At 36.0% G+C, this 26890-nt stretch overlaps 1 protein-coding gene across 5 annotated transcripts; it reads left to right on the plus strand.

Annotated features, from left to right (window-relative positions):
- The first annotated feature begins 1604 nt into the window (after window positions 1-1604).
- On the plus strand, window positions 1605-18302 carry LOC134539290 (uncharacterized). 5 transcript variants are annotated; one of them, XM_063381185.1, is made up of 6 exons: window positions 1605-1949; window positions 2476-2618; window positions 14409-14807; window positions 14883-15013; window positions 16203-16634; window positions 17778-18302. In XM_063381185.1, exons 1-5 carry the CDS (start codon window positions 1726-1728, stop codon window positions 16416-16418), a joined length of 1113 nt encoding a protein of 370 aa, XP_063237255.1. In that variant the 5' UTR covers window positions 1605-1725; the 3' UTR covers window positions 16419-16634; window positions 17778-18302. The 5 variants fall into 5 exon arrangements, with proteins under 5 accessions (XP_063237255.1, XP_063237257.1, XP_063237253.1 ...); XM_063381187.1 differs by having other exon boundaries at window positions 14409-14618; window positions 14742-15013; XM_063381183.1 differs by having other exon boundaries at window positions 14409-15013.
- The last annotated feature ends 8588 nt before the right edge of the window (window positions 18303-26890 follow it).

The following is a 26890-nucleotide window of genomic DNA, read 5'->3' on the forward strand; positions in this document are numbered from 1 at the left end:
AGCTGCGAAAAATTTGGATGTATATGCCATCATTTCAAAATACAGCAATCACTGCCTGGTAATGAAACTACATTTAAATCGATCGACACTGTTGTTGATCCTGATGAAGTTGTTAACTATCCTGTAGAATTTTTAAATTCATTAGATTTACCTGGAATGCCACCACATAATTTGCGACTGAAGGTTTGTTCACCTATAATTTTGCTTCGAAATTTGAATGCTCCGAAATTATGTAATGGGACGCGATTAGTTATAAAAAAAAATCATGGGCAACATTCTTGAAGCTACTATTTTGAGTGGAAAATTTCAAGGTGAGGTTGTACTTCTACCACGGATCCCAATGATTCCTTCAGATTCGCTTATACCATTCAAACGTTTACAATTTCCAATCCGCTTGGCATATGCTATGACTATAAATAAGTCACAAGGCTAAACAATGACAATTTGTGGCTTAGATTTAGAAAATCCGTGTTTTTCTCACGGTCAATTATATGTTGCGTGTTCCAGAGTTGGAAAACCATCGAATTTGTTTGTTTATACGCCACAAGGATTAACTAAAAATATTGTACATCCAATAGCATTAAGATAAATTAAGTTTTTGTAAATTAATAAATAAATGTTATAAAATAGTTTCAGTATAAGATTTTTTACCTTTACTTAAAACAAGTTAAAGTTTGTATTTACGATGCTGTTATTGCCACATTCCACGGATAATATCCCAACCTGTAATCAGTCATATCATTCACTTAAAATTTTCGGTGACGCATAGAAATATTCGTGTCAATAATCATAGACAGTGGCTGCTATTATCCAGTCTACAAATTTCATCCGTGGAGTGTGGTAATAGATGCATCTTTTTAGTTAACACAGCTTCTACATTTCACTTCACTCATACAGTATATGCATACTTACACACACAGTATATACTCACATGCTACCGATCGGTTGAATTTGTATAAGTGTACATGTAATGACGTTAGATATTAAAATAACTCTTGAATAATAATTTTCATCAAAACAGTCCAGATTGTTACAGCTTATTGAAGAATGTTTGAAATTTTTTCGAATTAACGACGTGTGTACAGGACGTCTGTCGGGTCTGCTAGTATAGTCCATCCACGGTAACCTCCTACTTTTTTAAACGAACCTTTGAAAAAACACACTAGGATGCAGCATGTTTGGTTCGTTTGCAAAAATACTTTCCATCATATGCATATTAAACATGCATTAACACTAAATTACCGTATAATGATGTTAAATAAAATTTTACAAAAAAAGTAACTATCTATGTACAATATTATTAATATTAATGATCTCGCATGTGTGTAAATGAAACAGTGAGAGAAGTGGTGTGTTGGCAATGATTAGAACGAAATAGTTCCATAGCCAAAATATATATTTTTTGACTTTCCGCGTGTATTTAAGAATTTGTTTGGGTATTTGTTAAGTTTGAAAATTTTTTTAAATCTCTGGTGAAATAAAAACGTTATGTTAACGGTAAAAAAATATTACGTGCCGAAACCGTGGTCGCGCATTAATAATGTTAATAGTCACTTGTTTGTTTTCTCTTTCAGCCGTTTGTAAGGAGTCTGCACTCTTTACGCCATATTGCAGTGTGTTTTAATATATTACTGACCGTGAAATAACGTACAGTTTGTGTTTCAGGATTTTGTGTTAATATTGTGTATTTTAACTTTGTTATATTATTTATTATCTACTATTGTAATGATGGAATTTGTTATCGTTTTGATATTTTGTGTGGTTCTTGTGATTGCTGTAATGGTAATTGGTTCCGGGATGGGGAAAGCTACTTCTTCGCAGCGTCAGATGGACATCATTAACGTCGCTCAGAACTTATATGTTTTAATTAGGAAAGGCGACTTGAAGAAATGTGACGTTACGCAGACGACCGCGTTTCTTCTCAACATCGCAAAGTCAACTGTTCTCAAGTAAGTAGGCTTTTTTCGTTTTCATGCACGTAAAAAAAATATCGACTGTGTCCTAAGTATTGTCGGCCTGTGTTTTAACTCACGAGGTTTTTTGTGTTTTATTTCCAATTTATATTTTTTGGTGTGAGACAACACCGCCATGTGGCGTCTCTGTTGAAAAGTTAACCTAAAATCATATTAGGCCTACTCAGGTCCTAACAATAACAATATAGGCACTTTCAAGTATTTTTATGGGTGTGATACACGTTTGTTTATAACGATGTTTATAAACTTTATGATAGGTTTAACTGTAACATAAGGGAGTGATTTTATAATTTGCATTTAATTAGTTTTTCATCTGTTTGGGAGATCACAAAATAAATAAAAAAACACTTCATTAATTTCGTGGACAAAGTCTGTCATGTTTCCATTTAGTGACCACAAAGCAAATATTTGTGACAAAATGTCATATTTGGAACACTGCCTAACTGCGTATTGTGAACGGGTCCCCGGAAAAGTGTTATGACAAATTTTTTTTTTTGGTTAGGTACTACAAGAAAGACATTGAAGAAGTTTCAACACCAGGAAAAAAGAGGAAAAAAAGGCCACAGGAAGGAAAGTCACTTGACACAGTCGACGATTTCACAGTAAATGCAATCAGGAATGCAATTTACAGGATGTACGCTGAAGGTAAAAATTTGATACTGAAGAGTAGTTTCAATATCACTGGGGTAGGCCCTACTTAATTGTATTCATTTCATATATCCATATGCAGATTGACCGGTTCAGTTTTTTTCCCGATATCATCTGTCCTTTAAAAATACTTAACATTTTTGGGTGGTTTGTTAGGTTTCTTTATTGATATGGTATTGATATATAGAATATTGTGCAACATATGAAATAGGTACACGTCCTTTTAAGGTTAGGTTAAAGATAGAAAGAAAATTGTTACATTCTAAAACTACAAGTAATGTTTATATAGTTATACACAGTATACATATTAAATAACCTCAACTTTTATGATGTATCAGAAGGTTAAATAATGACTATTTCCAGTATCAATAATATCCAGTTGTGCGCTTTAGCAGTAATTGGTTACAAATTAGTGAGTTGTGGTCTAAGCAAGCATGGTTATTAAAAAAAAATTGGTATACTTAATTGGCTAAATTGTACTGTGTGGCAGGGTCCAGTACAATATATATTCTATTGCAAAATAGTGTCATGCCCCGCCTAACCCTTTAGAAAATATAGGGGTATTGTTATTTTATAAACAATAGGCCTACTTCATTGTAATGAAGTATCATATGAAAACACAACTTAGCCAGACAAACTGTGTGTTAGTGTATAAAGTAACAGAAGGTTATAAAACAGTAAAAGATTAGTATCGCGTATCCGATTCGATACATTGATCCTGATCGCATGATCCTGCAAATATTGATCCTGTGATTGATGATGCTTGCTTTTCTAATTTATTACGTTTAAAAATCCTGTACAAAACCAAAACTAAAAACCTGTGATGTAGTAATGAGTTATGATTTAAAGTTGAATAATAATGAAAATATATATGTTTTATTAAACTTATGATAATTATTCTTGCTATACCACAATATTTGATTATGTTCAGGATCTTTGATCTGAATAAATGAAAAAAAGCATGCACCACACGATCAATAGGATGTACAGGTTCATGCATAAAGATCTAGGGATCACATGGGATACACGATACAAAACATTTACCTATAACACAGTGTAGAGCTTGAGTAGTATATGATAGCCGGTCCTGAAACAGGCGTCAGGGTGTGGAGCCTGTGGAGCCTACCGCCATCTTGGATTTGTGACGTCACGGCGGCCATCTTTGACTCAAAATTCCTCAAAATTCCTCAAAATTGACTCAAAATGACTCAAAAATTCCCGTTTTAAGAAAAAATTTCCCGTTTTCGAGGGAAAAATTCCCATTTCGAGGGAAAATTTCCCGTTTTATTCCGTAAAAATCCCAGCAGCTAGAAATGTCCATATGTAGGCTTAAGCATCCATGTCTACAGCCTCAGATAAGCCTCATCATGGATGATGTCACCGTTGCAATTTCCGTTACGCCCGCCATCTTTATCCGGCGCCTGGCGCCGGCGCGTGGAGCCGAGAGCCAAGCTACATCTCTGACGTCACGTCTATCTGTGACGTCACGGCGGACATCTTGGATGAACGTAACGGGACACAGCGTAACGGGACAAGAAGTACCACGACTTTGACCATGACATTGACACCGGCGGCCATTTTGGATCCGCCATCTTGGATCACCCATTTTGGATGACGTCATTTTGTTTTCTCGAACATTCGGGCATTGTGTTTTCCGCCATATTGGATGATGACGTCACCGTTACAATTTCTGTTACGGCCGCCATCTTTAAAATCTTTATTTATTATCAGATTTTATCGAAAAAAAAATTTAAATTTATAAAAAAAATTTAAATAACAAAATTTTAATAAATTATTTATAAAAATTACATTTATGACACGGAGCTCGGAGTCTTCGGTTCAAACCCGGTGAGGGCAAAAAAATAAAAAATGGCGACCGTTCCTTCCCCCGCGGTAGATGCAGGCAGACTGACTCCCACCACTTTTTTTTTTCAAATCATATATATCATCACCTATTATGACGTCATGTCAGCCATCTTGTCTTCGATGCTGGAAGCCATCATCATTGTATCGTCGGCGAGAGTGCGCTGATGACATGTTAGTTTGATTCTTATCCGCTAGAGTGCAGTAATCATTTATTATTGCTGTGACACCCGACATCTTGTCATTTGGTCGCCATCTTGAAAATCTGTAATTATTTAGCCAGAAAAGCGGGGAAAATTCCAAAATTCATTAAATAAATCACTCATTAATTTACATATTGATTCGATCCGCTCCTGTCCTCGGTTCGATACCCATTAGATGCAATAATGTTTTAATTTTATGTAAAAAATAATAATTTCAATATACCATGTTCATCATTCTTAAAGAGACTTTAAAACCTCTATTACCGTCATCCTATAAGCAATCAACACCACCATCTTGGAAAATTCGTAATTATATTGATAGAGATTCGGATAAAAGTTCGAAATTCATTAAATAAATGTCCAATCATTATACTGATTAATGAGATCGACTAAGGTCCTTGATACGATCTAAGATGTTGCAAAAAAAAAATTAAATATAACATCAATTTAACATAATAGTAACAGGTTCGAGGAATTAAATACCGCAAGTTCTTTTACAAACATAATATTTATTACATAATTTCTATTCTACTACAGGATCACATACGAAAGCTAGCAAATTTATAATCAATCATTTAGTTCCGCATCGGTGTGAAATGACTAATTCTTAGCTCCAATCGGTTTATACTAGACAGAGTCCAACCAGAACCTTTACTGACATAGTTCTCCTCTTCTTGACAGAGTTTCTGGATACCGTTTTTAACAGTTTGCTTCACATCGTCAGAACTGTAAATTACTGTAGCCGATGTCTTGAATGCACACTTCTTCACTTTGTCATCTAACGGATATGGCTTTCCATATAGACAGTTCAACCACAAGTTATATTTTAATGGACCGTTTGTTGCTACGTCATCAGTAAGTTGATTGATTATGTCCTGTCTGATATCATCAAGAAAATTACAAATGTCTTTCGACTCACCAAACGTATTTAGATAATAGTAGTCTTTCAACGTTCCACGAAATGCAGACTGCGCCAAGTAGAAGCCATTATCGTTTACTTGTAATGCACCGAACACAGTCTTAGGTTTATTTTCATGTTCAGACGTCATACCAATCGGTTGCTGCACATCTGTTTTTTTGCTTGAACGCTCACGAGCCTTCAACCTAAACCGAGGAGTCGTAATTGCGGCAGGTAGTTCAGCAGTAGGCGCACGGACTTCACCTTTACAGTTTATCGCATGTCGTCGCAAATTATCGATTCGAGTAAACCATTTAAGGCACTCATCACAGCGAAACTTCATGCGAGAAGGATTCTTCTTGCATTTGCTCCGCTCATGTCTTCGTGCATTATGGAAAAATGCGAACGACGTATCACAGTAGCTGCAAGGATGCCTAGTTGAAGACAAACCCGAACCAGATGACGTTGTAACTGTGGTTGTACCATTTCCAGGCATGCTCTTATGCACATCGATGCATCGTTGTTGCACCGTTACCTTTACTTTCTGCCGCTCTGCAGGGCCTTTACATGTCTCCAAGTGATGCTTCAAATTAGCATTTCTTGTAAATTGCTTGCGACACTTAATACAGCCAAACATTTTTCGATAAGGGTTCTTAGGACATTCTCTCTTCTCATGTCGACGAGCATTGCTGATGTTAGAGAAAATCTTGTCACAGTAACGACATCGATGTTCGTTAGCTGTTGAGGATTCGTCATCCATTGAAGTCTCCATCGAAGGTGAAACAGCGTCCGTTGAGGTTTCCTGTACAGCCCGCACTACCGGCATTAAAGTCTCTTCTGCTGGTGGTATCATGTCTGTCGAAGTCTCCTCCAGTGTTGTAGTCGTTGCCAACGGGATCTGCTCCTTCTCCGTCGTAGCTGTCGTCAAGGTTCCCGTAGACGATGGTACAACGTCCATCGAGTTCGCCGTTAAAGTCAGTAAAGATGCCATCGAGTTCACAAAAACAGGTAATTACGCAACTTATTCACCGGAAGAAACAAACTAGGTGATCCTTACAACGTCGTCAGTAACAAACTGAGCGACCCGATGTCTAGGACTCGCTTATATACATGCACCGGATGGAATAATACGCTAGTCAAATCAAGATCAATTTACTATAATACTAGAGTCAAATCAACATTAAAAATAGAAGCACCATCAAAAAGGCAGCACATTTTGGACGCGCCGTCAATAAAAAGGAAGCACATTCTACAAAACGAAAGCTCATTTAACGAAAAGGAGGTACATTCGCACTTACATTAAACTCGATAGGATGCGATCGTCAGTGTTAAGCTAGGATATAATGTCTCCATCAGTCTATGAATCCACCAGTTAGTAGTTCCATAAGTAATTGGCTTCAACAGTCTTTAGGCTCCAATATTCGTTGGCTACAATTTTTGTAGGCTCCAATATTCGTTGGCTCCAATATTCGTTGTCTCCATTATTCATTGGCTCCAATTTTCGTTGGCTCCAATATTCGCTGGCTCCAATAATCATTGGCTCCAATATTCATTGGCTCCAATATTCATGGACTCCATTATCAATTGGCTCCAATTGCTCTAAATGCTCCAACAGGCTCCAAAAGGCTCCATCAGTCTTTTGACTCCAACAGTCTTTTGGCTCCAATATTCGTTGGCACCAATATTCATTGACTCCAATATTCATTGGCTCCAATAGTCATTGACTCCAATATTCATTGGCTCCAATAGTCATTGGCTCCAATAGACATTGGCTCCAATAGACATTGACTCCAATAGTCATTGGCTACAATATTCATTGTCTCCAACAGTCTTTTGGCTCCAAAAGTCATTGGCTACAATATTCATTGTCTCCAACAGTCTTTTGGCTCCAAAAGTCTTTTGGCTCCAATATTCGTTGTCACCAATATTCATTGGCTCCATTATTCATTGACTCCAATATTCATTGACTCCAATATTCATTGGCTCCAATAGTCATCGGCTCCAATAGACATTGGCTCCAATAGACATTGACTCCAATAGTCATTGGCTTCAATATTCATTGTCTCCAACAGTCTTTTGGCTCCAAAAGTCATTGACTCCAACAGTATTTTGGCTCCAAAAGTCATTGGCTTCTAAAGTCATAGGCTCCAACTGCTTTTCGTCTCGTCAGCGTCAAATATATTTGGCTAGAATGCTACGAGTCTAAGAGACTATGAGCCGCAAGGCTACAAGTCTAAATGGATCTAGCTGGTTACGAGTTATACATGCCTGCGAGGTATACAGAGCTTCGAAGCTTCTAGAACTCAAGTTTAAGTGACTGCGAGGATACAGGACTACAAGTCTGCATGAGTACTTGACTACGAAGCTACTCATCTACAAGGCTCCAATTGCCGCATCTGTGTTCGTCGGAATTTTCTCTTTTGCTCCATCTGCTCCAACAGCATTATGTTATAAGATTACAAAGCTACTTGATTACGTAGCTTCAAGTCTACGAGGCTCCATTGCATCATTACTACAAGTTACGAGCCATGAGGTTACGAGACTATGCGATTGCAAGTCTTAAAGGTTACGTGATCGCGAGGCTATAGGACTACGAAGCTTCCAGAACGCATGGTCACGAGACTGCATAACTAATTGGTCGCGTGGCTACGAAACGTCATGTCTCTAACTGACTACAATAGCACTATTCAGTGGTGAGAGTTAATTTATCTCATGCGAAAGGTACTTGGTGCAAGTAGTTCCTCTTTTCAACATGAGATGTCGTCACGGGTTGCTTGCAGATAATTAATATTTATTTCCTTTATGCGGGATGCGGGATGCTCACTATCGATCGCATAAGAAGGATGGCTTCGATAGTCTCCAAGGAGAAGGAAGTTCATCCTTCCTGCTAGTGCTTCTCAGATTTCTCACGGTCCGCCATCTTGGAATGCAACGTCACGGTGGACATCTTGGATGAGTGTGACCTTGACCTTTGACCGAAACCGCAGGATTGATCGCAAGCACACGGATTAACCATCATAAAATTGGCATGAATAATCAGAAGCACACGGAGAAAAACGACACACGTTTTCTTTGATATCATAAAATTACAGGGAAAAAAATTTAATAAATAACAAATAAATTAATAAAAAATTTAAAATGACAAAAAAATTCAAAAAATACATAAACAGATTCTGCTAGCTTGTGAACTTTTCATTGTTTAGCAAAGATATAGTTCTAGTACAAGCCAGAATTTTATGAATTTTTTGAATTTTTGTGTCATTTTAAATTTTTTATTAATTTATTTGTTATTTATTAAATTTTTTTCCCTGTAATTTTATGATATCAAAGAAAACGTGTGTCGTTTTTCTCCGTGTGCTTCTGATTATTCTTGTCAATATTTTGGTGGTTTTCTCCGTGTGCTCCTGATTATTCATGCCAATTTTATGATGGTTAATCCGTGTGCTTGCGATCAATCCTGCGGTTTCGGTCAAAGGTCAAGGTCACACTCATCCAAGATGTCCGCCATGACGTTGCATTCCAAGATGGCGGACCGTGAGAAATCTGAGAAGCACTAGCAGGAAGGATGAACTTCCTTATCCTTGGAGACTATCGAAGCCATCCTTCTTATGCGATCGATAGTGAGCATCCCGCATCCCGCATAAAGGAAATAAATATTAATTATCTGCAAGCAACCCGTGACGACATATCATGTTGAAAAGCGGAACTACTTGCACCAAGTACCTTTGCATGAGATAAATTAACTCTCACCACTGAATAGTGCTATTGTAGTCAGTTAGAGACATGACGTTTCGTAGCCACGCGACCAATTAGTTATGCAGTCTCGTGACCATGCGTTCTGGAAGCTTCGTAGTCCTATAGCCTCGCGATCACGTAACCTTTAAGACTTGCAATCGCATAGTCTCGTAACCTCATGGCTCGTAGCTTGTAGTAATGATGCAATGGAGCCTCGTAGACTTGAAGCTACGTAATCAAGTAGCTTTGTAATCTTATAACATAATGCTGTTGGAGCAGATGGAGCAAAAGAGAAAATTCCGACGAAGACAGATGCGGCAATTGGAGCCTTGTAGATGAGTAGCTTCGTAGTCAAGTACTCATGCAGACTTGTAGTCCTGTATCCTCGCAGTCACTTAAACTTGAGTTCTAGAAGCTTCGAAGCTCTGTAGCCTCGCAGGCATGTATAACTCGTAACCAGCTAGATCCTTTTAGACTTGTAGCCTTGCGGCTCATAGTCTCTTAGACTCGTAGCATTCTAGCCAAATATATTTGACGCTGACGAGACAAAAAGAAGTTGGAGCCTATGACTTTAGAAGCCAATGACTTTTGGAGCCAAAATACTGTTGGAGTCAATGACTTTTGGAGCCAAAAGACTGTTGGAGACAATGAATATTGAAGCCAATGACTATTGGAGTCAATGTCTATTGGAGCCGATGACTATTAGAGCCAATGAATATTGGAGTCAATAAATATTGGAGTCAATGAATAATGGAGCCAATGAATATTGGTGACAACGAATATTGGAGCCAAAAGAATTTGGAGCCAAAAGACTGTTGGAGACAATGAATATTGTAGCCAATGACAATTGGAGTCAATGTCTATTGGAGCCAATGTCTATTGGAGCCAATGACTATTGGAGCCAATGAATATTGGAGTCAATGAATATTGGAGCCAATGAATATTGGAGTCAATGAATATTGGTGTCAATAAATATTGGAGCCAATGAATATTGGAGTCAATGAATAATGGAGCCAATGAATATTGGTGCCAACGAATATTGGAGCCAAAAGACTGTTGAAGTCAAAAGACTGATGGAGCCTTTTGGAGCCTGTTGGAGCATTTGGAGCAATTGGAGCCAGTTGATAATGGAGCCAATGACTATTGGAGCCAATGAATATTGGAGTCAATGACTATTGGAGCCAATGAATATTGGAGTCAATGAATATTGGTGCCAACGAATATTGGAGCCAAAAGACTGTTGGAGTCAAAAGACTGATGGAGCCTTTTGGAGCCTGTTGGAGCATTTAGAGCAATTGGAGCCAATTGATAATGGAGCCCATGAATATTGGAGCCAATGAATATTGGAGCCAATGATTATTGGAGCCAGCGAATATTGGAGCCAACGAAAATTGGAGCCAATGAATAATGGAGACAACGAATATTGGAGCCAACGAATATTGGAGCCTACAAAAATTGTAGCCAACGAATATTGGAGCCTAAAGACTGTTGAAGCCAATTACTTATGGAACTACTAACTGGTGGATTCATAGACTGATGGAGACATTATATCCTAGCTTAACACTGACGATCGCATCCTATCGAGTTTAATGTAAGTGCGAATGTACCTCCTTTTCGTTAAATGATCTTTCGTTTTGTAGAATGTGATTCCTTTTTATTGACGGCGCGTCCAAAATGTGCTGCCTTTTTGATGGTGCTTCTATTTTTAATGTTGATTTGACTCTACTATTATAGTAAATTGATCTTGATTTGACTAGCGTATTATTCCATCCGGTGCATGTATATAAGCGAGTCCTAGACATCGGGTCGCTCAGTTTGTTACTGAAGACGTTGTAAGGATCACCTAGTTTGTTTCTTCCGGTGAATAAGTTGCGTAATTACCTGTTTTTGTGAACTCGATGGCATCTTTACTGACTTTAACGGCGAACTCGATGGACGTTGTACCATCGTCTACGGGAACCTTGACGACAGCTACGACGGAGAAGGAGCAGATCCCGTTGGCAACGACTACAACACTGGAGGAGACTTCGACAGACATGATACCACCAGCAGAAGAGACTTTAATGCCGGTAGTGCGGGCTGTACAGGAAACCTCAACGGACGCTGTTTCACCCTCGATGGAGACTTCAATGGATGACGAATCCTCAACAGCTAACGAACATCGATGTCGTTACTGTGACAAGATTTTCTCTAACATCAGCAATGCTCGTCGACATGAGAAGAGAGAATGTCCTAAGAACCCTTATCGAAAAATGTTTGGCTGTATTAAGTGTCGCAAGCAATTTACAAGAAATGCTAATTTGAAGCATCACTTGGAGACATGTAAAGGCCCTGCAGAGCGGCAGAAAGTAAAGGTAACGGTGCAACAACGATGCATCGATGTGCATAAGAGCATGCCTGGAAATGGTACAACCACAGTTACAACGTCATCTGGTTCGGGTTTGTCTTTAACTAGGCATCCTTGCAGCTACTGTGATACGTCGTTCGCATTTTTCCATGATGCACGAAGACATGAGCGGAGCAAATGCAAGAAGAATCCTTCTCGCATGAAGTTTCGCTGTGATGAGTGCCTTAAATGGTTTACTCGAATCGATAATTTGCGACGACATGCGATAAACTGTAAAGGTGAAGTCCGTGCGCCTACTGCTGAACTACCTGCCGCAATTACGACTCCTCGGTTTAGGTTGAAGGCTCGTGAGCGTTCAAGCAAAAAAACAGATGTGCAGCAACCGATTGGTATGACGTCTGAACATGAAAATAAACCTAAGACTGTGTTCGGTGCATTACAAGTAAACGATAATGGCTTCTACTTGGCGCAGTCTGCATTTCGTGGAACGTTGAAAGACTACTATTATCTAAATACGTTTGGTGAGTCGAAAGACATTTGTAATTTTCTTGATGATATCAGACAGGACATAATCAATCAACTTACTGATGACGTAGCAACAAACGGTCCATTAAAATATAACTTGTGGTTGAACTGTCTATATGGAAAGCCATATCCGTTAGATGACAAAGTGAAGAAGTGTGCATTCAAGACATCGGCTACAGTAATTTACAGTTCTGACGATGTGAAGCAAACTGTTAAAAACGGTATCCAGAAACTCTGTCAAGAAGAGGAGAACTATGTCAGTAAAGGTTCTGGTTGGACTCTGTCTAGTATAAACCGATTGGAGCTAAGAATTAGTCATTTCACACCGATGCGGAACTAAATGATTGATTATAAATTTGCTAGCTTTCGTATGTGATCCTGTAGTAGAATAGAAATTATGTAATAAATATTATGTTTGTAAAAGAACTTGCGGTATTTAATTCCTCGAACCTGTTACTATTATGTTAAATTGATGTTATATTTAATTTTTTTTTGCAAAATCTTAGATCGTATCAAGGACCTTAGTCGATCTCATTAATCAGTATAATGATTGGAAATTTATTTAATGAATTTCGAACTTTTATCCAAATCTCTATCAATATAATTACGAATTTTCCAAGATGGTGGTGTTGATTGCTTATAGGATGACGGTAATAGAGGTTTGAAAGTCTCTTTAAGAATGATGAACATGGTATATTGAACTTATTATTTTTTACATAAAATTAAAACATTATTGCATCTAATGGGTATCGAACCGAGGACAGGAGCGGATCGAATCAATATGTAAATTAATGAGTGATTTATTTAATGAATTTTGGAATTTTCCCCGCTTTTCTGGCTAAATAATTACAGATTTTCAAGATGGCGACCAAATGACAAGATGTCGGGTGTCACAGCAATAATAAATGATTACTGCACTCTAGCGGATAAGAATCAAACTAACATGTCATCAGCGCACTCTCGCCGACGATACAATGATGATGGCTTCCAGCATCGAAGACAAGATGGCTGACATGACGTCATACTAGGTGATGATATATATGATTTGAAAAAAAAAAGTGGTGGGAGTCAGTCTGCCTGCAGCCACCGCGGGGGAAGGAACGGTCGCCATTTTTAATTTTTTTGCCCTCACTGGGTTCGAACCGAGGACTCCGAGCTCCGTGTCATAAATGTAATTTTTATAAATAATTTATTAAAATTTTGTTATTTAAATTTTTTTTATAAATTTAAATTTTTTTTCGATAAAATCTGATAATAAATAAAGATTTTAAAGATGGCGGCCGTAACAGAAATTGTAACGGTGACGTCATCATCCAATATGGCGGGAAACACAATGCCGGAATGTTCGAGAAAACAAAATGACGTCATCCAAAATGGGTGATCTAAGATATCGGATCCAAAATGGCCACCGGTGTCAAGGTCATGGTCAAAGTCGTGGTACTACTTGTCCCGTTACGCTGTGTCCCATTATGCTCATCCAAGATGTCCGCCGTGACGTCACAGATAGACGTGACGTCAGAGATGTAGCTTGGCTCTCGGCTCCACGCGCCGGCGCCAGGCGCCGGATAAAGATGGCGGGCGTAACGGAAATTGCAACGGTGACATCATCCATGATGAGGCTTATCTGAGGCTGTAGACATGGATGCTTAAGCCTACATATGGACATTTCTAGCTGCTGGGATTTTTACGGAATAAAACGGGAAATTTTCCCTCGAAACGGGAATTTGTCCCTCGAAAACGGGAAATTTTTTCTTAAAACGGGAATTTTTGAGTCATTTTGAGTCAATTTTGAGGAATTTTGAGGAATTTTGAGGAATTTTGAGTCAAAGATGGCCGCCGTGACGTCACAAATCCAAGATGGCGGTCGGCTCCACACCCTGACGCCTGTTTCAGGACCGGCTATCATATACTACTAGCTTGTAACTTATTGATTGCTAAATTGAATGCTGAAATACTAATGTTTTACACAACTTCAATACAAACGCGCAATATAATCGTCATATCATTGCAGACAAAAATACTGCAATGTAGAATTCCTCTAAGCAAACTACAAAATTTAAATTAATTTAAAAGTATTTTTGAAATGTACGTTTATTAAAACTATTTAATAAATGTAAATTGTGCACTTAAATTATCTTCTACGGGGTTGTGGTTTCGCTTAGTTTTGTGTACCTCTGTTATTTCATGTATTGTTAATGTATGCAATAAATTTACAGGTTTGAATGTTACAGTCGACACCATTTTGAAAGAAATCAGGGAAAGACAAATAGATTATTATGGTGGAAGATCAAGTCTTCATAAATTGTTAAAGAAGATGGGATTTTCATGGACAACTGTTGATGGACGAAAAGTTTTGATAGAGAATGAAAACATAGTATTGCAGCGAATAGATTACTTGAGAAAGTATAAAGAAGAAAAAGAAAGAGGTGCCAATTTCATATTTGTTGATGAAACATGGATTTTCCAGAGAGGCAAGGCATTAATTTATTTGAAAATTTGTTCTGTGGTCCAATACAAAGTATTTCATTTCCATTTCATATATTTTTCAGGAACTGTATCAAAGTCATGGCAGGACAAGAGTCTACAATCTGCGAAGAGACGTACTGTTGGAGATGGTAAAAGGTTTATTGTTGGTAATGCTGGAGGGCGCACTGGCTTTGTGCCAGGAGCAGGATTACTTTTTGTTTCAGGTCAGAAGACTGCAGACTACCATGGCGAGATGAATGGGGAAACTTTCTTGATGTGTTTTGAAGACATGTTGGTGCATCTTGAGGAACCCAGTGTCATCATAATGGACAATGCTTCATATCACAGCACCCAGGTATGTGCAATGGTAAAGCAGTGTCTTTTTATTGCTCAAATTGTAATGTGAAAAATTTACATGTGTTTATTATTGTGTATAAGTACGAATATTCGAGACTAATACATTTTGCCAGCAATAATTGTTATCTTAATAGTATGCCTACACTACATTTTTATAAACTATAATGTTTGAGCTGAAATTGATTACACACACACACAGATATATATATATATATATATATAATGTAATTGAATTACATCGTAGTGCAAACTAATTTAGTAGAGGGTTTGAAATACCAAATAAATTTTTTTTATTGCAAATAGCATTTGAAAATGACATAATTACTTGTTTGGTAAAAGGACCCACTTTATGAATGCTCTGTTGCCCTACTTAATAAATTAAAATAATATTTTCAAAAAAATTTCTAGTCACTAAACTAACATGCTTTGTTAAATTTAGAAATTCATTACGACAATATGCCAAAACACATGTTTGCTTTGCATAAGTACAGTAGAACCCTGTTATAATTTGTTTTTAAGGGGCTACAAGAAAAAAAAACATAAGCAGGAAATTCAATTTAGTACTTTTTAGTGTGGATTTATTTCCAATGGACTCAACAAGCTGCATAAAGATATATTTGATGCTCCAATTTGCTTGTAGCAAGCCAAAAACAATTTTTCTTTAACATCATGGTGCTTCCCGCTTCTATCTGCTTTGTCTTTACTTACACATTGTCTCATTGCTGTAAAATTGTCTCATTTCTGTATAATTGTCATAATTCACGACAGTGTTTACAGTGGAAATGCTTAAGTCCAGTTCTTTTGCCACTTGAACATGTGATTTAAGTGAATACATTTGAAAACACACAGAATGGCTAAAAATTTATGAATTTATTTGTTTTCCAAGGGTGTCAACAGGCAGTTAACTGCTAACATACACATATACATAGACAGTATAGACAAAGGCTTTTAATTTTTTTCGTCTTCTAAAATTTTATGAAGTGAACATTACAAGCACGAAACGCATAATTTGTGAAACATTATATCCAGGAATTAAATACATTGTCCTTATAGGGAAAATATTGGACTTGAAAAATATTACATTATAGGCAGGAAAACTTTATAAGCAGTAAAATTGTAACAGGGTACTACTGTCATGAATTCTTATCAGCTACTTGAGTATTTAGTTAAATGTTGGCATAACGTAGGTTGAGAAAACACCTACAACGAACTGGACCAAAGATGCACTGATCGCGTGGCTGGAGAAGAATGAGATAAAACATGAAAATAATTTGTTGAAAGTGGAGCTGCTGAGAATAGCTAAACAAAACAAGCCCCGAATACGGTATATTATTTCGTTTTTTTTACAGCATTTCTTTAAAAGTGAGATAGTTGCAAAAAATTACGTATACGCCTTGTTCTAACACACTTTTCAGATATGAGGTAGACGAGTTGGCTCGTAACTATGGCCACGAAATTCTACGACTCCCACCCTATCACTGCCACTATAATGCAATCGAACTAGTTTGGGCTCAATGTAAACACCAATACAATAGTAACGTGGGGCGGGCCAAGAGATTTGACAATGATGCAGTTGCAGCCATCTGGAAAGAGGCTCTTGATGCTTCCACACCAGAGAGGTATTTTCATGTTGCATGACCAATGGGGTATTCCTTTTGAAGTAGAAATTGTTTTATTTTCCTGTAGAACATTCCTCAAGCTTCAGCAAAACCCTTACCATACATTTTTACATAATACGTAAGTATTGTTGCCTAGCAGCCTGGTCCTACCATTCCTTTTGATAACTTTGTGTGCTAGTGTGTGTATAGTGTGATTATCATTTTGTGTATATTCATATACCAGTAATACAGTTTTAAAACAATTGGTAAAAATAAGTGGTTTGAATTTGTGTAGTTGTCGTTTTGAAAATGTGTTGCATGTATGTGTTTGTGTTTGTGTTTGTAATTTTATTCCCATGTGATTCATACATATCTGTGTAGTTTCTAGATCTAACAGTGGTGACTTATTTGCAAGGGTTTTTTTTTTTTGTAATTGCAGTCCATTTGCAATTGTTTCATTTCCATAAATAGTTTTGTATTTATTAGTAATTGTGATATTACTTTCTGTTATGCTTAATCTTGTGTCAATGACTTTAAAGTTATGGTGGGTTCAGTGCTGTAGGCAGATTTCAATATTCAGATAAAATTTCAACTTAGAGAATTTTGAATATTTTCATCTAGCGAACTTGAATAGGTATTTACACATGTAGTTCTTGCACATTATTATTTTCAAAAGTTATGTTATTATAGTGAAATACATATACAGTAAATCATCAAAACTATTCAAAAAATTAAATTTTCGCTATATCGCACTGTTTTTGTCTGGGACAAATTTTAACCAAAAACAAACACAAAACTTATGAAATAAATATTTTATCATATGCATTCTAAGCCTTTATTGATAACATAGAAAATATTTACAGCTTTATTATATCTTGAATAAACCACTATAAATTTTTTTTCCCAGATAACATAAAACAAAACATGTTACTTCAAGTATTAAATAATAGCTTTGATAGTTGAGGAAAACACATTAAATGAGTTTTGTTGTGTTTAAAAATAGTTTCTTGTGGAGTGAGTTCAAAATTGTATGTAATAAAGAGCATGCCATGCATTGTTTACTATGCCGTTTTGACAGAAACAAACATATTTTGTTATAGAGTGGTTTTTGCTATAAACAGGTCATTTATATAGAGGTTTTACTGTATACATTAATTTTTTTAGATGGGCGAGGTGTGTGGATCACGTGGAGAAGCTAATTCAAGCAGACTGGGAGAGAGAAGTCCACATAGACAGCGGCACCATTCCTCCACTGTTCATCCACCTCGGCGAGGATAGTTCAAGTGAAGACAGTGACAGCGAAGAATTTGAGGTTACGACACAGCAAGTAGATGGAGACAGTGAAGTACTGGCAGTTCCTCTTGATAATTTACCCGGGTGTTCTTATTGAGGTCTGTATGTAATAAACACCTGGGCAACTGTAAGTATTGGGGTTTGAAACATTTTTTTTTCTTTTATGCATTCCCATTAAGTATGTTGATTACTGGAACTTTATGTATTAACTTTATATTACACATATTATGAAATTAATAATAAATTTCATTTCTGGATTCGTATAGGTGTATGTGAAACATTTTATTTTGTTGTGTGTCTTCATTTTTCAGTGAACTTACTTGGAAAACAAAAAGCCAGTCCCCATCCAGGGCCACAAATAAATAATGCATATAAGTGGTATAGAAATTACTGTCAATTCTTTACCACAATTTTACTGTTCATAAAATTATGATTTTGTCTAATAAGTATACTCAGGAAAATGTATATAACCATATTTTTATTTGTGGCCTTAACCGGCAAAATGGTAGGGGTTTATTAAATAAAAGAAGAAAATTCATTTTTAAATGTTTTCATCTGAATTTGTTAATTTTATTAAACCTTCAATCCTTAGTCTTTTCCAGACTGCTTAGATGGACAGCCATATGTATAATTTACAATACTTTTTTTTCAGATGAAGAAAACTGTGTTGAACTGTACTAAAGGATGATATTTATTGCTTACATAAATGTTGTAAATTTATATGTTCTCCTAAAAATTTACTTTAAATTATATGTTATTTCTTTAGCTAACAAACTTATTTTTTAATATTTTTACCATTGGGTATCATAAATGTTATGAACATATACATGTATACTTAGATCATATTCAAATTACTTTTATATATATATATATATATACATACACACACATTGTTTTGACAGCTGGTGATTGTAAACAAACCATTTGACATTTGTCACATGGCAATGTTTTTGTTTACATACGGCGGAAGGATACATAGTGACATTAAAGTAGATCCGGTGAAAAGCAGGGCTTCAGAAAAGTAGGAGGTTACCGTGGATGGACTATATATATATATATATATATACACTATATATATAGGCCTATATATAATGACAGTTATCGTGCCCACAAATATATAGGCTATAAGTATATATAACTTTTTGTGGACACGATAACTGTCGCAGTTTTCCACAAATCACTTCCAAACTGATCCATAAAATCTAGTAGTGGAAAGTCTTGGTCAATTTCGTTAATAGGCAACATCCGACCAAAGGAGTAGAAATGGGATAATTTGTTTTTGAAAATTAAAAGTCGCTGTAACTCCTATAATATGTCAAATACCGCATCCGTTTGTACGTATTGTAACTCGTAGGAGTCTTACCAAAATCTTTTGTCTGAATATGTTTTTGATACGACCAACCATAACTGCAAGTGGTTAAAAAAAACTAGCGTTGGAGGACAAAAAAAAATCATAACTCTCTTCATAGGAACAACATAGAATACGTAAAATATTTTTTATTTATCTTATAATTTTTAATCTAAAACTTTTTTCTGAAACAATTTTCGATTAAACGAACCATTCTTGCAATGTGTTGAAAAAATAAGGGGGAGAATTAAAAATAATCTTAAATCTCTTAGTAGGTACACTATCAAAACAGTTCTATTTGTTTGTAAATCTTATAATTTTAGTCTAAAACTTTATCTCAAACTATTTTTGATAATACAAACCATTGTTGCGTGGGGTTTAATAAAAAAAAGGGTTGGAAATTAAAATAAATATCTTAAATACTTACTTTTTTATTAAATCTAATCCTTTTTATTGTAAAACCTAAAAATATAATTTACAACTGCCGTCCGAAAATATTTTTTATATGGCCAACCTTTTTTGCAAAGGGTATAAAATAACTCTATTTGAATTTTAAAAAAGTCATAACTCACTTAATATGCACACCATTAAATCTGTTCGAATTGTTTGTAAAGCTTATAAAAAATATTTAAAACTTTCTGCTGATATTTTTTTTCCATTCGACCAACCGTAACTGAAAGGGGTGAAAAATCAAGGGTTATAAGTAAAAAAAAAATCATAATATTAATCCGTCCAAATTGTTTACAAAACTTCTAATTTTTATCTAAAACTTTTGTCTAAACAATTTTTTATAAGATAAGCAATTGGTGCATGGCGTTGAAAGAAACAATGGTAGAATTTTTAAAAATTCATAATAATAATAATAATAATAATAATTCAATCATAATTAATAATAATTCAATTACTATCAAGTTCGTTTTAATTAATTACAAAAACTTGAATTATTGTCTACAATTTTTGTCTGAAATAATTTTTTATACGACGTACCATGACTTGAAGGGGTGGAATAAACAGGATTTCAATAACAAAAATTTCATAACTCCCTTAAGTAGGCAGACTATAAAATTTGTACAAATTAATTGTAACTCATAATTTTTATTTAAAACTTTTGTCTGAAACAATTTTTGATAATACAAACCATTATTGCAAGGGGTTAAAAAATACTTTGGGTTGGAATGAGAAAATAAATTAAACTTCTCTATTTGTTACACTATATAATCCATTCTTATTTTTGTTTAAATTTCTAAAAACATTAACTAAAACTATTCTTAAAAGAATTTCTGTCTACCCAACCATTACCGCAAGGGATGGAAATAAAAAGGTTTGAAAGTAAAAAATAATAATTACTGTTTTTAAATAGATATACATACGTACTATCATATCCGTTACAATTTATTGTATGAATCGTAAACCTCATCTAAAACTTTGGCTGAAACTGTTTTTGATGAAACGAATTTTTACCGTAAATACGTGGGTTGAAATTTAAAAATATTCTAAACTTTCTTAGTATCAATTTCGTTTGAATTTATTTTAAACCGTTTTAATATTATCTTAAACCTTGGTGCAAAGAAAATTTTTATACGACCGCGTTATTAGTGCAAGGTATGAAAAATAGTTTTTAAAAGTCCAAAACATAAATAATTACTTCAGTTGGCATATAATATGAAATTCATTCTAAGCTATCCAATGCTGCGTTGTAAACTATTAAATACATTGATTAAAAAATATTCGTCACATTTTCGCTGCATGGAATAGGCAAATATTTTATCGATCATTTTGTAATATTGGAGAACATAAATATGTTATGTACATTAAGTTCTTAAAATATTCCAGATGATTATAGATGTTTCCAGAATATTTCCAGAGTAAATAGGTAGTCTACTTCTAAATCTACGCACGCCTGTAGGCTGTGACGAAATGTTTTTTTGTGCTGTATATTTTTTGCTTGAATAAAGTTGTTTACTTAAAAAATATCAAAACATGGCATTCCGTTTGCTTTAATTAACACGATAGTAATATAATGTATGGTTATTTTATAATTATTATATAATTAATTCAAGCATTACAAACTTAAAAAGTTTTTTTTTTTACTTTAATCCTGTATTTTATAAACTAGGTGTAATACAGATTCTCTGAAAACCATATTAGCAATCCATTTTACTACGCGAATATTTTAAACATTCTATTTGATATGCGATTCGTATTAAAAAAAAAATACTATTCTCACAGGCAGCCGTGTTGGCAGAACAGCAGTGACATTGGTAGAGTTACGTTTACTTCGCAAAGATTACTTCAAACGCATACACCATATACGTCAGATTATATATATATATATATATATATATATATATATACATATATAATTTATGGGTCAAATCCCAATGTACCAATGTATAAAGGGTCAAAAAATAAATAAAAAATTATTTAAGAAATAATAATTATTAACAATGGATTTGAAACATTCAACCCTTTTAAAGTTTCACAAACTAAGTTTCCAGAACCAATACAAATTATAATTTTACTTATATAATTATATGTTAAAAGAACACTATTGTGGGGAATAATAATAAAAGGATAGGTATGAAGAAAATAATTGACCTAGTAAACTCCAGAGGTTGTCAGTGTTAAATTGTTTAAATTACTTTAGTTCCTCTAATATTTTTCTTCTAATAGTTTTCCTCAAATATTAAATCTTTCCAATACTAAGGATTTGATGGTATTTGAGAATTTGAGGATTAGATGGGCCTGCCCCTTATAGCCTGGAGTGATATAAATTCACGAAATAATCGCAGTTTCATTGTCTCCTTAGTACTTCACATAGTTCTTAGATAAATGTCACCTACTAATTTGCTGCCCACTTAAAAAAGGTCTTGAATATGGTTTAGGAACCTCGCAACAGTTTCGCCAAAATACTTATCACGCAAACCCAAGACACTTATAATAATAATAATAATAATAATAATAATAATAATAATAGTAATAATAATAATAAAATTCATAAAAACCCAAGTTTCGGTAAATTTACTTAATTAAAACTAAATAATAAGATGCAAAAATTGTGCGGCACTCGCCACATGCTCAAATAATATTTTAACCCATCTCCTATTTTGCTAAATATAATTTCCCACTATATTAAATAATAAAACTCTAAACTTCAAACCGTACATTTTTAATTAAGGCCCAAGATATACATATTAATCCCAGCATTATTAAAAAATAAATCCCCTTAAAACCTGAAAGTATTTTTAGGGACATGAAGTTTTCGCCAAAAAATATGATAGCTCATCAAACTGCGATAAGGTATGCTCCCGACAGCGATTGCTTGCTTTTAACTGGCGACCGTTTGCAAGAGAATCATTGACCTAATTGGACGGGCCGTTCAGGACGCGTTTGCTTCCTCACGGGATGGCTGTGATTGGTGAACTGACAGTAGACATGCGCCTGAAATAAACCCAGCCAACCACGAAACATAGACAATGCTACAAAGTTATTACACACTGCTGGTCGCTGCATATTGTTTTTAAACTTGCTTCTCGGTGTCTGAGGTGTAGTGACTCACATTTAGGTGTTACTGCGGTTTTATCGCTATTCACCATATAATCTTGCTTCTAACCATGGATAGAGACCGGAAAAAATCGCGGGTTCATTGACCTCTAGGATAGACTCCACAGTACTTAACAAACTCGAGGAAATGACACCTGTTCATTGGCTGCTGATTCGTGAGACGTCTCAACCAATTTGTCCATGATTCGGCACTTTCTTGGTTTAGGTTATTCCATTAGTGCGAAGTTCCCCAGATAAAATATGGGCCAATCGCAGAAGCTGTACGAAGGTATACTTTTATGGATGTCAGTCTATCGCGAAATGAACTCGTGAATTTTTCAGGTCTCTAACCATAGACTATGGTAAGGAACCATCATAGTATTTTCCTGGCAAGATTTCAGGGAACCATGTAAAGGAGAGGGGAGTAAATATAAATCAGGATGTCCGGGCACAGAGTTTGAAACCGGTTTCTCTACATGCGAGTTTTGTGTTTTACAACGACGCCATCGGTGATCCAAACATTTATTTTTTTATGTGTAACATCTCAGTTCTCGGAATACGGCATTAGGTACGAGTAATTTCGTGAATGCGACGGAAGTCAAGGAACGGAAATGTGTAACAACCACAGTGCTGCCATCTGTGGCGGATGGAGCGAACAAAAGTTCACAAAGACAAAGGGAAACTGTATAGTATTCACTGTTAAACTATTTTTTTACAAGATGAGCAGTATTTTAATAAAATTCCTTATCGAAAATCAGGTCCAAAGCAGAGGTTTCGTATTTTTTCAACCCTTCTTCACTTTTATCTGAGCTTTTTCATTACATAGTTTAAAATTTCGCTCTGCTAATCAAATAGGTTGGCGTAGCTGCTTCAGCAGCGGGTTATAGCGGCGGGTGCGGAAACTACGTGTTATTCGCGTCTAGGAAAGTGAAATTTGGCGTATATTAACAACGAATGGGCATTATTTTTTAATTTTGTGTCCGAGTTTCGTGTTACAAGTGTGTTTTCAACATGAGAATCCACGAATTTGCTCGTTACAGAGGTTAGATGTTACACACACTGGCGATTCCTGAAAAGACTCGCTCAGATTTTTTTTTAAGGCATTTATTTTCACGCAGAGCACGCCGCGTCTTTGTTCGCGAGGTGGGTGCGGATCGTTTGCGAATTCTGTCCCCAGCAGCTCAGGAAGGGAAAGGGGGGGGGGGGGGAACAAATCTGCGTCGCAAATGGCGTCTCTAAGCGACACGCTTCGTCGCGAGCGGAATTATTCAGAGGGCGTCACGTTTGTAGCCGCGCACAATGACAATGGGCAGGGCTAACGTATGCCCCCCTCCCCCCAACCACTCCCCGTATCAAAACTCTTCCGACTGCGACTGCCATCCCTCGTTATTTCGAAACCATCAGCGCCACCTTGTAACTTGGCCTCGCGGGCCGCCATCTTGTTTAACCAAACAAACGCGGCGTGCGGCGTAGCGACGGTATTCGGGCGGAGTCGTGGCGCTCCTCCAGCGAAAGTGACGCGCATTTTAAATTGTGATCGTAGTTTTAAATTGTAAATTGTAATGGAGAGAACCGTTGTGAAATAACTGCCCCTCCTTCTTACCACACCCCCCCCCCTCCACCTTTTACAATCCTCCCGCACCCACCAACCCGTTCAAAGGTCGTGCAAGGTCGTGCCGGAGAGCGATATATGCGCACTTCCTCGCGCTCCTAAAGCACATGTTCCTCAATCGCGCGCAACGTTGCCAACATAAAGAGGAAGAAATCCCAATTTTTATATTCCTTCCAAAATTTAATTTATTTGTTCATTATTCCAAATAAATTCATAATACAACTATCGTTGATTGTTTATAAAGGGCTTTATAAGTTTAATAAGTATTTATTTAAAAGTTTCTGGAAACTTAAATTCCACATAGGTAATATGTCAACTTGAGCATGAACGCAAATCATGTAAATGTGTTGACAAGTATTTCTTAGTTTTTGTAGCTAAATCTATTCCGTTTTAGTCCTCAAAAATATCAACAGCTCGAAAATTCCCCTAAAAAGCATAAATTCCCCATAGAAAAGCAGAACTAAGCCGCCGAGGTACTGACCTCAACTCCATTAGGATGTAACAGCCACCATTTTTAATTATGACGTCACCATTACACTTTTCGTTACGGCCACCAACTTTAAAATACGTAATTATTGTTGTAAAATTATGGGAAAATAAAAAAATATTATAACAAAAGTCAATTAATTAGTTTTTAATCAAAAATATCCACCATTATTCATTCATGTCACGTCCGCCTTATTGAAAAATGGAAATTTTTCATCCAAAAAATCGGAAAAATTTCATTTAATAACACATGTAATTAATAAAATTGTATCTTAAAAAATGCTATTACATTTGGTTCAAACCCGATGAGGGCAAAAATAAAAATAGCGACAGATCCTTCCTGCCACCGGCAGACTGACCTCTCACCACTAATACCAATGTACATATTACGGCAGCACATGTCCGCCATTTAGTTTTCGTCTGCTAAAGTGTGCTCCCGCCATGTTAGTTTGATTTTTACCCGCTAGAGTGCAGTATTTTTTCTGTGCAGGGCATCTGCCATCTTGTCAACCTTCTTGGCCGCCATGTTTGAAATCTGTATTTATTAATCTATAAATTTCGAGAAAAATCCAAAATAATAAAAAAAATTCACCTGTTTAAGTAATGATTTTTTTTCGACCGAATACAGTGCTCGGTTCGATCCTTCCACCATCCAAAAAAATATATATATTAATTCTTGGTAAAAAAAAATATTTATTCAATTAAAAATGGTGAAAAATCCTAAAAGAGGCTTGAATTCCTCATCTTCCAGCCTCAAGCAAGCTGATGATAACATATTGGCCGCGATCTTGGAAATTCGAGATAATTAACCTAAAATTTCAGGAAAAATTCAAACAATTATCAAATAAATAATCATTAAAATAATTAGTGACTTGATCGATTCCCGTTCATGGTTCGATAAGAGTAACTAGAGCTAAAAATAAATTTTTTATTATTTTTCCTGTTATATTTCGTGGCATTTTTTAATCACTTACTCTACGATAAACGACTCTATACAAGATACCTGTCCAACGAATTAAATATGTTGACACACTAACTATCATTGAAGTCTTATTTTTAAATGCATGTAATAACTTCCAACCATAGCATATACAATGCTATACATATAGACCAAAAGTCTTCGGACCACGAGGCCAGCTCATGTAGAATGTCCGGCGTATAGACCAGACGTCCCCGAACCACAAGGCCATCTTCGTCGATAACAAATAGATATAACATGTTTCAAGCAATCAAGACAAAGTCTCCAAACTGTCAGACCTAAAGAATCGATAAAATCAATTACAAGAAATTAGACCAACGGAACATGAATTACGCATACTAAAGGACCAAGGATCCCTTAAAAATATTTTATCAAGCCCAGGAGGTTTTGAACAAGTAAAATATTTAGAGCTACTACAGATTTAACTACGCACATTTAACGAAACGACACACATCAAGAAAAGAAAAGAACACACAATTCACACAATGGACACACAGTACACACGAACAGGATTTACGAAGGATACACAGTACACGCACTGGACAAGCGATGAACACAGTACAGCCACAATGAACAATCGTTTTCACACAATGAACACACAGTACACACACAGAACATGTAACGGACAGGGCTTGTGTCGTTTTGTCTAAAGGCGGTTTGCCTAATTTTAGGCAAAACGCCATTTAGGCAAAACGCCGTTAGGCAAAACGTCGTTAGGAAAATTGCCGTTAGGCAAAACGCCGTTGGCCAAATAGGAGTTAGGCAAAACGCCGTTAGGCAAATCGCCGTTAGGCAAATCGCCGTTAGGCAAATCGCCGTTAGGCAAATCGCCGTTAGGCAAACCGCTGATAGGAAAAACGCCGTTAGGTTAGGTAAGGTTAGGTTAGGTTAGCTTAGGTTAGCTTAGGTTAGGTTAGGTTAGGTTAGGTTAGGTTAGGTTAGGCTAGGTTAGGTTAGGTTAGGTTAGGCAAAACGCTGTTAGGCAAATCGCCATTAGCAAAATGGCGTTAGGCAAT

The sequence above is a fragment of the Bacillus rossius genome, chromosome 15 (assembly GCF_032445375.1).
Source record: "Bacillus rossius redtenbacheri isolate Brsri chromosome 15, Brsri_v3, whole genome shotgun sequence".
Taxonomy (NCBI): domain Eukaryota; kingdom Metazoa; phylum Arthropoda; class Insecta; order Phasmatodea; family Bacillidae; genus Bacillus; species Bacillus rossius.